Raw genomic sequence first — 16501 nt, forward strand, 5'->3', positions numbered from 1 at the left:
ATCATTGACACTTGCACTGCTGTTTGAGGCTGAGGCTGCTATTTTGGGACTGAAGCTGCTGAGTCAGTGTGTAGTGCCAATACTCATTTATCTCAACCAGCAAAGCTGCAAAGAGCTTGCGTCTGCCGTGCCGTCCACTCTCGGACGATGAAAGTGAGTTCGCTGGAATGGGATGAACAAAAGTCGAGGTTTGGTTCTTGAACCGATGCAGCTGTGTCTCTGTTAAAGTTGCCTTCACCGAGGAGGTCATGTGACCACCAGCACCTCTGACTGTTGGCATCAACAACTAGATGTTGAGGACACTGGTGGACGGGTTGGTGATCTTACAGTGACCGTGTCTGGAAGTTTTGGAGGCAATCCGGATCAAACTGTGCCCAGAAAACTTGGCAGGGTGTAATTTAAGTGGTATCTACCTGGACACGTCATTGATGAGTTTCCATCAAATTCCTGAAGTCCATGTTGAGTTGGGATGGTGGGAAGAAAGACATGTCAGCGTCTGGAAATCATGGAAGTCTGGATTTGAGATCCGATTTTGATATTTCGCAAATATTTGAGCATTTTTTGAGGAGGACAGGGATTTGACCCAGGAGCGTACGTACTGAGGCCTGGAAAATCTTGTGTGGTCGGGAATTGACGAGTTTTTGACACCAGATTCCTTATCAGACCGTGTACCCAGGTCACTGACAATCATGCTTTTGAAATGGAACGAAATGTGCGTGATCAGAAAGATCAGAGGGAATTTAGACACTTTTCTGTATGTTCCAACAGTCAGAAAGTAATAAATGACTCAGGACAAACTGTTTACATGCATTAGACCACATTTTTGACTCTCTGCTGGATCAGATCGCGTCACAATGATGGCATCCAGGGGTCCAGAAGCAGCAGTGCCAGAGAAGTAGGAGAGACGGCTTTATTCTCAGCTTCAGAACGAACCTCTTTGGTACGATCACTTTGTTAGATTTTGGAATGTTTAAAGATGAATTGGGAAACTGAGAATAGGAGCAGCCATTAAACGGTACGCATGTTAACCACAGCGGGACTGGGATTTCTTTCATTGCTAAGTTTGCTATAAAAGGGAGAGAAAAAAAATGAGCCAAACTCAGTAAAGGGAAGAAGAATGTAATGAGCATCAGTCAGTCACGCACAGTAAACGCTCAGTGTTGAAAATGAGGAGGAGGAAGTGCCACGGATTGAGTCATATTTCATGTGCCCTATAGTTTGGAGGCTGACTTTACCGTGGGAGTGGCGCCGCTTGGACGTAATCCACCGCTCTGTACTCAGGTTGAATTACAGGGTGCAGTGAATAGGGAGATGTGAAAGCCTCAGCGGGGAGTTGAGTGTGACCCAGGCCTGCAGGGCGCAGACAGACGCTTACTGAGGTCACACTTTGTGTTCACTCTGTGTGCACGATCTAATCTGCAGGACACTTATTGTTGGTTGCCTCTCCTACTCAAACCTGACACCCCACACTCCGGTATGACCGCACTGGACACACATGTAACAGCGGCGTGTCAGTCCAGGTGAACAGTAGCAGATGTGGAGCTCGATTTCATAAAAAATCAGTCAAAATAAGTCTAGCAGATCCAGCACTGGGGCTTCTGTGCAAACCTGTATCAGTCGCATGTCACGCTAGAGTGTGATGATGAGGACATGTTCTTGTCCAGGAGATGGAAATTCCTCAAGGCTGCTCTGCATTTTCACTGATAGGTGGCTCTTCTTTTTCTTCTTCTTTCTTCTGTTTTCCAGCCAGAGCCACGTGGAACGTTGCCTGTATGAACTAGTTGAATGCACATTTCCATTTTTCTGGCAGTTCACGTCACGTTTGTTTGACAATAACGTGGAAACACGACCACTTTCTTCCTGTATGGCAGTAGGAAAAGGTTCAACTGAAGTGTTCCGTACGCGCTACATTATTTCCCTCCCTGACAATCAGGGCAGGAGGTTTGGTTGGGATCCCTCCCGGCGCTCTGCAGTCTACGTTTCTCTCCCCTCCTCTTCCATCGTCGTCGTCTCCATCACCTTGTGAGCTGCAGGATCACACAACATAACAAGATTAGATGAGAATGTAACTCCCACAAATCTCTCCCACACATTAAACATCTACCGTAGCCCAGATTGAGACGCGTGCAGCTGTGTGACAGATTGATAAAGGATCAGTGTCGCCTTATTGATTAATCCGTTTTCTTCCAAGGGACACACACACACACACACACACACACACACACCAGCACTTACGTTTGTGTGTGTGTGTGTGTGTGAGAGAGAGAGAGGGATGGAGCAGTATCATATTTGCCGATGTCTTCCGCTCACGCAGGTGCACACACCTGCGTATACTAATTACAGCTCTGCGATTGTGAGAAAGGTGAATTTCCTCCGACCGGCCAAGCGACGCGACTTGTGTTGAGATTGTAGAAGCAGACGTGGTCAGTTGGTCACGGCCGCCGGAGTCACCCGCTGAATTAGGCCTTCTCTAAATGTTGTTCGTCTTCTCACGGCGCTGCGCCTGACAACAGCACAGCTCAAACTGAATCATCCTCCAACCGTTATTCAGCCACGCCTCGCTGGTCAACTGTGACGCAACAACTTATCACAGCGCAAATATCCATCAAGGTATGATGATTGTAAACCAGTAAGACTTTTCCAGTTAAGATAGTTGGCGTGACTGCCCACATGTTGTGTTCATGTTATACTAACACAGGTTACAGCAAAGATGGAGGGGAGGTTAGGGTGAAGTGGATAATGGTCCCCACATTGAAGGAAGGGTCAGAGAGTCAAGCTCAAGGACGCTCATGTCCGTCAAATGTGGCTGCCACAGGAAGTTACCAGTCCCAAAAACAAAGAGGGATCCAGCGTGGATTGTATGGAAAGCCTCCGCCCTCCTCTTAAAACTGCTGAAGAGGTCAGAGCTGAGAGGCGATGGATGGCGAGGTAGAGAGAAAGATTCGCCGTGGCTGGGAGAGAAAGGAGATAAAGGAAATGTGGGTGAAGAGAGAGAGCTGCCCCAGAAATGTGAGGGGAACTCTACAGAGGAATGTATTTGACATTTGGTCCTTCAGTTCCCCATTTTTCTGTCTTTCCTCTCAAATTTATCTACACTCTCAGTCCTGGAACAGAAAGGTAATGATTCCTGTCATCTAAAAATACCGGCGTTTTCATTTTGCTGCTCTTTTCCATGCTTGGTTTATAGGTTATGTCAAAAAAGGGGAGTGTCTCTTTAGTGACATTTCACTGCTTCGGCGCTGCTGATGAGAATATCTCGCAGCCGTCCTTTAAGGATGGATGAATCTCACATTTCACAAGTGGAAGAGTAGTTGCACTTGTCACCACGCTGACTTTTTGCAATCTCTGGGTATTCTTGTTTTCCCCTCTTTCACTCGCCGTATCTCAGCGTTTGGTATCAGCAGTCTCAGACAAGCCATTGTCCCTGCAGACATCCTCTGAAGGAGCCACGGCGCTCTGACATGCTACATAATGATGTCGAGATGAAGTCGTGATGTCCACAAAACTAAACCCAAGCTGCTGGCGGAGGAATTGGATTTCTCTCTCCGGTGAAGCTGCTGGAAGCGACTACAGGAAACATGTGGCACTTCAAATCAGGGAATGCAGCAGACAAAGCAGGAGGAGGAAGCAGGTTGACAATGACGGCCACCAGTGCAGCTGGGGGGGTTCTCCAGGAGGACTGGACCTCCCGCTGGCACAGTAGGCAGGTGAACACAAGTGGAAAACTTTGACAATACTTTATCCTGCAGGAAAGGAAGACCAAAACCTACCACGTGGCACACTGACATGATGTTAGAACTTGAATTGTTAAATACATGTGGAATTTAAAAATACATTTAAACAAATTTGTGCAGCTAAAACTGGACTTTCATGTAAAAATAGTCCGGCTAAATGGGGTTTTAAAGCAGACGAGTTTTGGACGGACCAGTCTCAGCTTCAGGAGCTGTCAGCCTTTGAACTTCGCTCCTCCTCTGGACAGGACGCCTCCAGCTGGTAGTTAACCTGTTTGGGTCTGTGGGTTAATCAGAAGTCTGATAGCAACCAGCTAGAAAGGGACATTGGACCACCAACCGTCCTGGAGGTGGCAGACTTCCATCAGTACATGGATTCTTCCTCCTGTTCTTGTGCACGCTGCTAATGACAGCGAGCTGTAGCATCTGGGTGTGTGAACTCAGCGGTGCTGACCGGTGATGTGACGCCAGCTTTGGCGCCGCAGCCTGAATCTTTTCTGGAAAGAAGGTTTGTAAATGATAAAATGTGACCATCTGCCACCTCATCCAAACCAAATCCTCCTCAGAGCGCCACGTCGCCTCTGACATCATTGTTAGCTGCTCTCCAGCCTCACAGGCGACTTCTTGTCTTCCCATCTGGACACAAATCCTCGATCTGGTAACAAGCCGGCTTGAGCAGACATGAATGTCTTCATGTCACATGACACGCCGGCATGTCCCCGGACAAGCTGTCTGATACTGCAGATTTCTCTCTTTATCTGCTGTCAGTGGCTATAAAAGCACTGGGGATGCACCACCACAGACGTATGTATGATCTCATGTATACTTCAGAAAATAGGAATTTAGCCTCCCTGATGCCTGTGCCTTTGGTGTCTGTTACATTTTTTTTTTTTTTAATTGCTGTTGTCACTCGCCTGCTTTGAAGCCTCAGAAACCAAGAATCTTAACTGTAAAATTATTCAATCCTTCATCTCTCAGTGACACATTAAATCACACCGTCGTACTGATCCCAGAGTATCCGGAAGATCCGGGATGAATATGGCGCCGATCTTCCATCAGACAGTTGCTGGCTCGGCTCGCCGGTGTCACACGGCACCAGTGGAAACTCGGAGATGTAATCAGCGTTGTCTGAATTAAAAAATGCAGTTTGTCCAGATGCATCAGTCATAATTTCCTTTGCAAAGGAGATGAATATTATTATTAAGTTGTTTGGTACATACACACACACACACACACACACACAGATACAGGAGGAGAGCCAAGGCGGAAGGAAGCGCAGTAACTACACAATAATGGCAGGAAAGCGTCTTGCCGTCTTTCGATGCCTCTAAAGAGACAAAAAAAAATGTTAAGTGGGGAAAAACAGGAAGGACGAGTGAGGGCGAGTCACTGATCCTCTGACAGCTCCGCTCACTTTCTCTCTTTCTCCCTAAAAAGGATTTAATAAATATTCTCATCGTTATCAGATGACCAGGAGAAAGAAAAAAAGATAAGTGGGCTGATCTGATTTTTGTTTGAAATCAGATGTGGTCGACTGCTGACGTGTTGAGTCAGGCCAGCGTTCCGGTTTCAGAAGCAACCTTTCCCCTGTACTCTGGTGTCATAAAGACCTCGGCTGGGTCGAACGTGTGGACTGACATCTTATAAGTCAACTGTTTTGGAAAAGAGCTTCTTGCCGAGACTTGGAGGAGAGGTAAAGATGCCGCTTACGTCTGCAGGTACAGCTGCAAGTACAGCGTTGGTGGAAGTTAGCCTAGCGTAGCATCGGAGACACCGCATGCACGGCTCCGTTCCAAGTCGAAAACAAGCCGACGTCACTGTACAGAACTTGTGTTGGTTCTGCTTCCGATACACCATAACAGTGAGATATGGCCGGTGTATCTGCACCACTGTAGGTGGAGGAAATGCCATTTGGTTTATAATCTGCAGGTGGAGGGAATGTCTTTCAGTTGGTAATCCAGATTATTTTAAGGACGAGTCACCTTTCTAGCAGGGAACTGATTCGATGGCCTGCGGAGGCTCTGCACCTCCCGGTGCCATGGAAATCAACACATTCTCACAACTGGAGGCTGCTCAGGAGGCGCAGACCTGCCGGCCAGACACCACCACTGCCTCGAACCACTAGGTGGCGCTCTGACTGTAACATTGACGATGAACAGCATGATATCTCCCCGTCTGTGGGTCAGAAGCCTAGTTTTTGGGTAATCCTGCTGACAGATGGACATTTTGAACATCGGTTGACTGAATTGGGGTTGTGGGTGATGTTATTTCTGGTTTGGCTCATGAGTGCCGCCGTTTCTGCTGTGCTTCTTATCATTATCGAACCGCGTCCGCTCCTCACTTGTCTCTGTTTCTCCTCTCCCTGCCCTCTGGTCAGCCTCCCTGCGCTGATGCAGTTATGCTTTCATTTCTTTACTGATCGTCCCGGTCTTTTCTCTTCACCTCCCCTCTAACTGCTCAAATAATTCATCCAAATGAGGTCTTGGGTTTATAAGTGGTGCAAGAGGACTAAGAACCTCCTGAGAGTGCCGGTGTGGTTACGTCCGTCTGTGAGGGTGGAAAGTTTCAAGCAGAAAGTGTCGTGTGGAAACTTGAAAGTGCCATTAAGAGTCTGGCAGTTAAACTGGAAACGAGCAGATTTGCATACGCTGTTGATTATTCAGTGAGGAGGAACGAGGAGATGGAATGCTGAGGGCTGATGAGCGTTATTGTTATTATTTTCCCAAGCAGACAACTTTTCTATATCTTAGAAGCTGTCTGAGAGGATCTTTAATGGGCTGCCTGGCGTAAACGCACAGATGAAGGTGTTTGATTGGGTGTCCTTTGACTCTGCCGAGGGGTTTTGGGGGGGTAATGGCAGCAGGAAAATGAGGCTAGAGACGAGCGACACTCCAGACGTTTCATCGGCGCCCGTAATGCTACCACTCACCATCTGTTTCGTGCGGTAATTATTCAAACCTAAACATAATTATTAACTCGCTCTTTATTTATTGCTTTCTCACAGAGACCCTGACTAACACCTGTTGCCATTCAAGTACGGCTGCTAACGAAGTTTCAGGCTAGAGATGCTTTGCAAATGTTGTTAAAATGGACTTTTTGGAGCACTGAGTGCAACTCCGAGGTCTGGCGGTGAGGGTCGCTCACCAGGTAAGTCGCTGGCCCAAGTGCAACATTCTGGCTCATAAGCGTTAATCATAAAGTCACGGAAGCATCAAGGACGAATCGATTAGAGTCTGGCAATCATTTTTACTTGATATGATTACTTACTCTGTCAAAGCAAAGTTTTTTTTTTCTTCATTCATCATTTGAACTTAATCTTGGCATCTCTGTGTCTTGCAGGAAGTATCAAAGGAGCGACAATCGTGGATGCTCTGGACACGCTCTACATCATGGAAATGTACGAAGAATTTGATGCTGCTACCGACTGGGTGGAGAAGAACCTGGACTTCAATGTGGTAAGGGAGCATGCGTGTGTGTGTGTGTGTGTGTGTGTGTGTGTGTGTGTGTGTGTGTGTGTGTGTGTGTGTGTGTGTGTGTGTGTCCTTGGGATGATCAAATAAATAGATTTAGAGACAGCCATGGCCATAAGCCATAATTCTTTCAATCGAAGCTTGACTCACGGGGAGAGAGGAGCCTTGAAAGACTCGCCCTTGACTCCTTTGGCATTTTCATTAACTTGCGTTCTGGTTAATGGCTTGAATGCGAAAGAGCAAACACCTTTACGCTGGAGTTGCCAATGTACCTAAGACATGATCAAGATGTGATTAAGGAACGCTCCGTCCGACATCGACGGAACCGTGGAGGGGAAATTAAAACATGATCCAGGAGCGAGGAGTGCAGATGAGCAGGCCGATGTCTTTGGTGAGTGAATCTACAGTTTGTGGTACTGCACCCAAAACTGTTTGTTTGTCACCAACTAGGAGGGTAAATGAATTCTGTTTATCAGCCTCAGCAAGCAGCAGCTCAACACAGCCCGTAATATTCTTGCTTTTCTTCCAAGGGACACCCTCATTGGTTGAAATGCCCGTTTCTCCGGCTTCACCTGTCTGCCGAGTGTTCCGTTCTCAGATAGGTTGCTGACAGAAACATAATCTGCTTCCAACCTTCATGTAGTTTGCAGAGGAGAAACATTCAAGTTGTCTGGATCAGAGACATGCAGGCAGGTTTGTTTACTGTCAGTATGAAATGATGCAAGTGTTACAAGAAGAGTTGACACATACAGCAGGAACGTGAAAGAAAGACACATCCGGTGTGTCCTACATATTGAGGACCTGGTTTTCTGTCTGCTGGATCTAATCAGTCTCGCCTTGTAAACTCAACCAGACATGACAGGAGTTTCTGAATCCGCATCATCCCGAGCAGCAGACAGTTTTGTGCTCATTAGAGCACAAAAGAAATAACGCTGAATATTTTCAAAACTCTGTGCTGGTATACAAGATTCCCAAGAGCCAAAAAAGTTTCATTATGAGTTGATGGAATGGAGAAATGAGAGGTCAGACTGGTCGTTCCACACCAAGTCCACCATGGTCGGTGCCAGGAACATTCACTCATTTCTTCAGTAAACCACGGTTCAGTTTGAGGGAAGCTGCTTGTATGAAAGGTTTTTAACTTCGTGAGTTTGTGGTTGTGTTGGGGAGCGGTCGCGACAGTTTGAGGCCTTTTAGCTGGCGTTTTAGCTGCGTTTTAGCTGGCGTTTTAGCTGGCGTTTTAGCTGCGTTTTAGCTGGCGTTTTAACTGGCGTTTTAGCTGGCGTTTTAGCTGCGTTTTAGCTAGCGTTTTAGCTGGCGTTTTAGCTGGCGTTTTAACTGGCGTTTTAGCTGGCGTTTTAGCTGCGTTTTAGCTGGCGTTTTAGCTGGCGTTTTAGCTGCGTTTTAGCTGGCGTTTTAGCTGGCGTTTTAGCTGGCGTTTTAGCTGCGTTTTAGCTGGCGTTTTAGCTGGCGTTTTAGCTGGCGTTTTAGCTGCGTTTTAGCTGGCGTTTTAGCTGCGTTTTAGCTGGCGTTTTAGCTGCGTTTTAGCTGGCGTTTTAGCTGCGTTTTAGCTGGCGTTTTAGCTGCGTTGTGCTAACGACGAAGTGACGATTACAAACCAAGGGTCGGCGGGAGGGGCGGAGTATGCAACTATGATCCCAGTTGCTCCACTACCAGTGATTATTGGAAGATGGCTCGTCATTCCTTGGGAGAAGAAACCTCCACCCAACTACCGTTTTCAGTATTTTTCTCTGTTGTCAAAATGCCTCAACAAAAAAAAATCTCCAGATTTAATAAAGAGTTCGAGTCGAGAGGATTTGATCGAGCGGCTCAACAAGCGTCCGCCACGGCGACCGGACGATGACTGTACTTCCACCACGACGTTGTAACAAACGTGGGTCTGTGAATTTGGTTCCAGTTGACTGTCAGTTCATAAGAGACTTGATAATAACGATCAACCCTATAATCAGGAAAAACACAATGAGCTTAAAACTGTTGGGCGTGTTTTATGTGGCAAATTTAACCTTAATTACTTGATATAAAACTTAATGTTAGGTTCTAATGTTACATTGGTAGTGCGGTTATGCAGCCTTCGGATGGTGAAACGCCACATTTCACCTCGTGTGGTACCACAAGTTGTTGATTCCCCGTTGAAAATCAGATTTATGTCTCCCTGGATCTCGGAGGGACGCGTCATTGACAGAGAACATCTTGAACGTTTATATACGCGCATTTTGTAGTGGATCCAGTGTGAAGAGTGAGACATTGAACACACAAAACCACAGCTGTCAGAAAAGTTGAGTGCGTGTGTGTGTGTGTGTGTGTGTGTGTGTGTGTGTGTGTGTGAGAAAGGAAATGAGTGTATTGACTCTTATGTCTTCATTTCCTACAATGTTATCTATAAAACCCAGAGGCAGTGAGGCAAACACTTCTCTAATGGATCCATACACAGGACTGTTACTGTTAGCCTTACTGTTTAACACACACACACACACACGCGCACTCAAAAACACTGCGGGACTGATGAGTAAGAAGGAGTTGAAACCTTTCTGGTCTTTTTTTTGTCCAATTTTGATTTTAACCTTGTGGTTTTTGTCCTGCACTCAAAAGAGTTTAGCGTGTGTGTGTGTGTGTGCACACGTGTGTGTGCGTGCCTGCTACCAAGTGTAGTGCTACTTCCATCTACAGCCGGTAGCCCGATCGTTTCACCACTTGTCAGAATGCTAATGTCGATCGGCTGCGTCAGTGACCACCGTTCATTGATAAATGTGAGTTTTGTCATCAGGACTGATAATGAGAATCAGGGGCGTCCCAAATTTGTGAGACCTGTCACTCAGTTTTAGATTTTGCGCGTGTAATTCCTAAAGTTTGCTCTTGTGGTTCAGGACGATTTGCTTGAGGAAACCGGGCTGGCACATTGGTTGGTCGTGAGAATCCGGCCATTTTCTGGAGTCGTGTGACCTTTAATCACATGGAGCGCCATGGTGTAATGATTGGATCCGTGTGTGTCCCCAGTGAGGAGCTTATTTTTCTGTATTTTCATGGTTGCTCCAGGAATATTGATTCATCTGGATAAAAGCAGCTGCAGAAACCTTTTCTGCTTTAATTACCAGCTCTGTGTAATGTCACGAGCAGCTAGGAAATGCATTCATCAAACACTGGCCTCAGTACAGTTTGCCTGAGCAAATTATTGCCACAAATCTTGATGAATCAAAACATCGGTGAATATTGTAGGCCTGTACGTTTTCAGCGCTAAGTAATGAACACATGCTCTGATATTGCTGATGAGTTTGATGACTTGGAGATCTGCCGCTGAAACACTGCTCTGCTCCTTTGATGTTTACCGTTGCCGTCGCTTCCTCATTATCACGTCCTGAGCGCTCCTCATCAAAGAGGCAGAAAAACAGTCTCTGACTCTGGATACCAGTCGGATCGCACTCTCACAGCTGATGTACTCAACGGTAATTAATTCACGCGTAACAAAGCTTCATCGTGATTTCCCTTCACAAGACTCTATCTCTTCCTGTGAGCTCCGCACTTCCCACACTGCAGAGGTGAAATAAAGAGCTCCTGCAGCCCTCATGTCCCATCAAGCCCCCGTACACCCCCACAGGCGTCCCCCTGGTGTGCATCTCACAGGCTGGTCCAGTTTTTCTCCCCCTCCATCTTTTTTCAAAAGCAACAAAAGCCTGATGGCCACATTTACTTGTATGAACTTCCAGTATTTCGTCTTTTTAAATCCACTTTTCACGATAGTTTTGAATCCGTGACTCGGACACTGGCGGCGATAACCCTCCCGTTTGGCTACGTTTGTCTTTTTTTAACGCTCAAACTGTTGACGTGTGTGTTGGGTTGGGGGCCGGTTCTTTGCTCGTGTTAGCAGGCTCCACTTCTGAACGACCGCTAGCTGCTGTGTTAGCGGAGCGAAGAGGAGGAAACCAAGAACAAAGAAACAAGCCTCCAGGCTCACACAGGCAACCAGCGGGGACAGTGAACGTCTCGTTTTCAGATTACAATCTGATGTGATTATTAGATAGAAAATGGTGTGCAGAGTCGTTTCAAAGGATGAGCACCAACAGAATTTGCTTACACGCCACTGACGCTCTGCAAAGTCTTGATTATGGGGGGGTGGGAGGCGTGTTGGGACGGTCCGTCAGGTGTCAGCAGCAGCATCTGCTCTCATGCTCATGGAGGTGCTGCAGGAGGAGCGTGCTGCATCATCGTCCAGGCGGCAGCGTCCCGATCCCTCCATGTTTCAGGCTGTGTGACGTTGAAGGACATTGTAAACACTTGTTGTCACGTGTGACTGGAATGGTGAAGCCTCAGTGGGAAGGATGACAGACGGCCTCGTTCCTGAAGTTGAATGATCAACATCATAACAACAGCTTGACTCTCAGCCCGGAGGGGGGACTTTAAGTGGCTGCGTCTGTAACTCGTATTATTTAAGCAGCAAGTACCCAAACTAATCAGCTTCAAACCAGCTTCCTTTACTCCATCAAAAACTTCAGTGTTTCAGCTGCTTTCATTCACTTTCTGGAGGTGTTCCTCGCCTCAATTGTCATTAATCCCCGGTGCAAAATCCTCCCTTATTTATCTGTGTTAGCCGGCAGTCGTTCTGTCAGTCAAGCAGCGTTGATACAGCGGGACACACATTGTTTCCTCTCCTCTCCCTTCCTTTGCTGCGTTGGGGGGATGTTGAGGCGTCAAGCCTCTTCTGACACTCAACACGTGCAGCTTTTAAACAGTACAGTAAATGCTTTTTAAGTGCTCAAGATGTTTCTGAGGTGAGATGTGGTTGGCAACGAATGGCTTCTCAAGTTAAATCTTTAAAAAAAATACCTTCAGACGCTTCAGGCTTTGATTTTGGAGACATTGGAAGTTTGCCAAATCCATTTCACATGGAAAAACCACGACGAATGATTTGATTCTGGACTCGAAATAAAAGGTTGCGGTGGTGTGACTTTGTGAACGGAGCCACATTGACCTTTGACCCCTCAAAATCATTTCAGCTCATGTGAGTCCCAGTGAATGATTGTGCCAGATGTGAAGACGCTCCCTCCAAGTGTTGCTGACGGAAAGGGATGAACAGACAACCCCAAAGCATGAAGCCTCCTCTTCTGCTGCTTTTGTTGGTTTGGAGGCATAAAAAGATAAATAAAAAATGGAGGATTTATGATATCAAACTCTATGAACGTCATTTCGCGTAAATGTAAATCTGAAATCACGTCTGCTGCTCCAGAGGGAAGCAAAGGCGGCCTTGAGATGGATCACATCCGGGGGGGGGGACGTACTGAGAAAGACAAATATTTGTTGGACATATACAGATTATAGTAGACTTATGATTTCTCACACACACACACACACACTTTTACCAGCAGTGACGACAGTAGCTAGGAGTGTTTCTGTCTCTTGATAACGTGCCAAGAAGACGGGATGACGGAGGGAAAACGCACACTGAGCCTTCGGAGGCGGCTGTTTCTGAGCACCGAGTGCAGTGAAAGCTTCTTAGTGGCTTTTAATTGTGCCTGGAATTGGATCATTAGTTTCAGTATTTTTTGTGGAAACTCTTTGACTTACATACCAATGTACTTTGCGCTTGTCCGAGAGTCTTGATTTCTCTCTGTGAAGGATTTTGTAAAACATGAATCTGTGTAAACGCCTTCAAACACCACTCACAGAACTGCATCGAGCACTTTCAAGCTGTGGATCCCCTCAGATTTGGGCATTTAGGCAACATTCGTGTGTGCACTCACACCCAGAGCAGCCCTGAGGCTCACTGGTCCGGTTTTAATAGTCTTTCGAGCAGCTGCGGAGGTCAACTCAGGATCAAGTCGCTGGTTCATAAAGTTCTGTGGATCGTCGTTTGGTAGAATGTGTTGACAGGGACAGAACCAGCTGTAGTCTGGTAGACTGTCTGGAGGTCAGGTGTGAGGACTCATTAATCCTGACGTCTTCTCAGGCTACTTCTGATGCTGGGTGCAGCCTGGAGGAGGATTTGGTCTGAATTGGCCTTCCCAAGAGTTCCTATCCTAGCTCAACTATTAACCTGCCCAGATCATCTCAGGTGATCAGCTGGTTACCGATCCAGTCGTGCACCAGCCGGGCTGCTCACAGACCGGGGATGTTAGCTTGACGTCTGGGTGTCTCAGTTCTCTCAGGGTGAAACTAAAGCATCCCTTCAGAAAGCAGCCCTTGAATCCTGGTGTAAACATTGCAGCCTTTGGTTACCCGTCACTCGTAACGGCACTGACGGCCCCTCGGTTCAGATCTCTCCTCCGGTTCTTGGAGGAGAGCCGGCGTTGACGACATCTCACTGAACGTTTTGTCACCCAGACTCGTTGGGTGTTCTGCTGTAGTTTTTGCTCCCGGCGAAGCATCAACCACCTGACAGATGGTATGACAGCGCCGTTCGTTTAACATGATGATTTTATATCAATGAATCAGTTCGTATTGGATCATTAAGATTTCCTGTCGTTGTAGGTGCACGGCCAGTGGTTAGTGTTGAGATATAAAGTAAATCATGTATTGTGATATGGTTTCATATTGAACGGCGACATGTGATGATGCGTGTGGTGTCGCGTGGCCCCTCCCCGTCAGCGCTCGTTTACGTCTGCCTCCTCATGAGCTGATCGTCCTAATCCGGCTCCTGCGGTGCGCGAGTGGCCGTTGTTGTCAAATCTGGTAGCGTGAGCATGTTTGAGATTAGAGGGAAGAACGTCTCTGACCGTTCTCCTTCAGCGTGAGATGCACTTCATTTATTTAACAATCAGCCAGGAATTCAAACCTCCCGCAGTCTGACCCCAGCATCAAAGCCTCTGCTCTCAAAGAAGTCTTCTTTTTTTATCATGTGTGCCTCACGAATTCTGAGAAAACATGACTGCGGTGCCAGCGCTGCACTACCCAGACAGGTCATTGATCCAGGCGGCGAGGCAGTGATTTGAAATCTATCTAAAGGCAAAGAACAAAACTCTGAAGTGAACCTGCAAGCACAAACTGCATCGAGCAGGATGTCAAAGGGACAGTCAGAGCTGTTTTAGTGAGGTTTCTACTGGCAGGAAGTTGTCAGAGATAACAATCGGTGGCACAACTAGAGCAGCCATTCACGGAAGGGATCACAAGATGCTCTTCGTCTGAGGAGGTGGAACATTATCTCATCGACTCATCTCGCCACAGCCCTCAATTAGCTCTCTGCTTACTCAGTTTCCTGCTCGCTCTCCAACCGCTGACATGCTGCTGCATCAGGGGCGTCCACTTCTTTCCTGCCAGCTTTGTCCAGATCTCAGGAAAGGAGCGACGCAAGTGCTGACTCAGAGGGTCAGTGACCTCACCGTCAGATATGTTAGCCGTTGAACTCAAGAGGTCTGGGAACCCCCCCCACACACACACACACACGCACACGCACACACACCCCACCGTCTTGGTCTTGATTGTGTCAAACTGAATCGGTTGAACAAAAGAGCACTCTTCATCCTGAGACGTCCACAGTGGGTGGGTGTTGTTTTTTTGAAGTTTTTAACCAGGTCTTCCACTGGCTTCAGGTGTGACGACATTCCCTGGTCTGATTTAAGAACAAGACATTAGAACAAGTAAATCTGTCATATTGGTTGGACGTTCCGCTCCCCCGGGTCATTGGTGGTGCGCTGACAGGCGGCAGGCGGTGGGGAGGAATGATATCGTCCTTGTATTTCAGCAGGCGGTGCTGCGTGTGCGTTGTGGAGGAAATAATTCAATTTTAATTAGGACGAATTAGCTGCACAATCTAACTACTCAATCAGTCACTCAGACTTGGCAAACAATGACAGGACACATTTTGTCTGGCATTTAATTTGTTTTTTTCCCTCTACGGGACAGAGCCTATTGTCCTATCTCTGGATGAGAGCGATGACTTATGAGAGCTGTCAGTCACACACAAAAACTTCATCTGACTCCGGAATTGGTTCATAAAGACGTGGAGAGAGAGCAGGAATGAAGCGGCATTGTTCCGCCGCTGAGACAAATGACTATACAAACTTATTATTATTTATTATTTGTCCCATTGTGTGTGACAAATTAGAGGCATTGTATTTTTAGATGCGGCGCACATTTTAATCACTGCCGTAGAAAACAATCGAAGCAATCTGGAACTTTCAGGTTTGGTGCTTTTCCGGTGAATCTTCACTGCTGCCTGGCAGAGTGGAGTGATTGTTCCTGCAGGGAACCATGAGTCACTAACTTCCCTCAGTTTATGCTTGTTCACTTAGAACTTCATTTTGAAGTTGACCTGTGTGCTGTTGTGTTTTTTTTTTTTTTTTACCAGGGAATTTGAAAAGCTAATCTTACTGTGAAACTTTCCCCTCAGGCTCAGCTGCACTGGCACGTTCAGTCGTCCGATGTTGGCGTGGAAAAGAAAATCAAATAAAATTGGTTCAGTATCAAATGTTCCTGTAACCCGCTTAGGTCCGTACGGCAGAGTGAACGGGGAACCTGGAAGTCTGCCGGACGTGCGCCTCCCTAGAGGGGATGCTGCCACTTACAACCGTGACTGGTCGGCTTCAGAGCGTCGCGTTTCCTCCTCCCACCACCCTCGCGCCACCGCCAGCGAGCGTTAAAGTGGTGTAACTGTGTCACAAATCGGCAGCACCGGGGTGTCGCTCTCACAGAGGGGATTGAGAGGTCGTGAGGAGATACGATGAACATGAACGCATGAACAAGTTTCATCGTTTCCAAGGGCTGCACGCTGTGGAAGAATCCAACAGCCCCGCCTTATTTTACCATCCAGAACTTTCACAGGTTGATGGCAGAAAGGGTGGAGAATGTTGACGGAAGTACTTAAGAAACTTATACCATGTCTTTGGGGACCAGGTACTGGGTACTACACTGGTATTACACTGGTACTACACTGGTGCTGATATTTAACCAGACCTCGATATGTCTCTGATTTATAAATAAGCCTTTATATTGTCTTTGGAAACGTGTCTATATTCTGCTCCCCAGCATACAGATGTTAGCATCAATGCTAAAGGTAGCATCACGCTGCCGTGTGTGTGTGTGTGTGTGTGTGTGTGTGTGTGTGTGTGTGTGTGTGAGTTGGTTTGACCTCGTTCATAAATGTTCTTGTTCCTGTATTGCTGGATTAGCCTCTCTCTCGTTGGTCTTGTTGAGGCATCAGTTACCAGGAGGCACAGCAAGACTCTGCGCTCAACCAGTTAGCAGGTTTGTTTGGTAGCGACTGTTAGCCGCCTCCACCCTAAAATATCTGTGTGGACGAGGGCACGTCTGCCTGAGTTGAAGATCAGGCGAGCGAGGCAGCGATTTGTTGCTTTT

The 16501-nt window shown here is 47.1% G+C and overlaps 1 protein-coding gene across 1 annotated transcript in view; it reads left to right on the plus strand.

The window, feature by feature from the left end:
* The window catches only part of man1a1 (mannosidase, alpha, class 1A, member 1), a 126183-nt gene that overhangs the window by 48479 nt on the left and 61203 nt on the right, over window positions 1–16501 (plus strand). The window contains exon 3 of the mRNA XM_086188678.1: window positions 7071–7186. Within this exon, the coding sequence (XP_086044804.1) occupies window positions 7071–7186 (116 nt within the window). The remainder of the gene's footprint in view (window positions 1–7070; window positions 7187–16501) is intronic.

This window comes from Aulostomus chinensis, chromosome 20 (assembly GCF_037954235.1).
Source record: "Aulostomus chinensis isolate RoL2024-O1b breed Wild chromosome 20, RoL_Achi_v1.0, whole genome shotgun sequence".
NCBI lineage: Eukaryota > Metazoa > Chordata > Actinopteri > Syngnathiformes > Aulostomidae > Aulostomus > Aulostomus chinensis.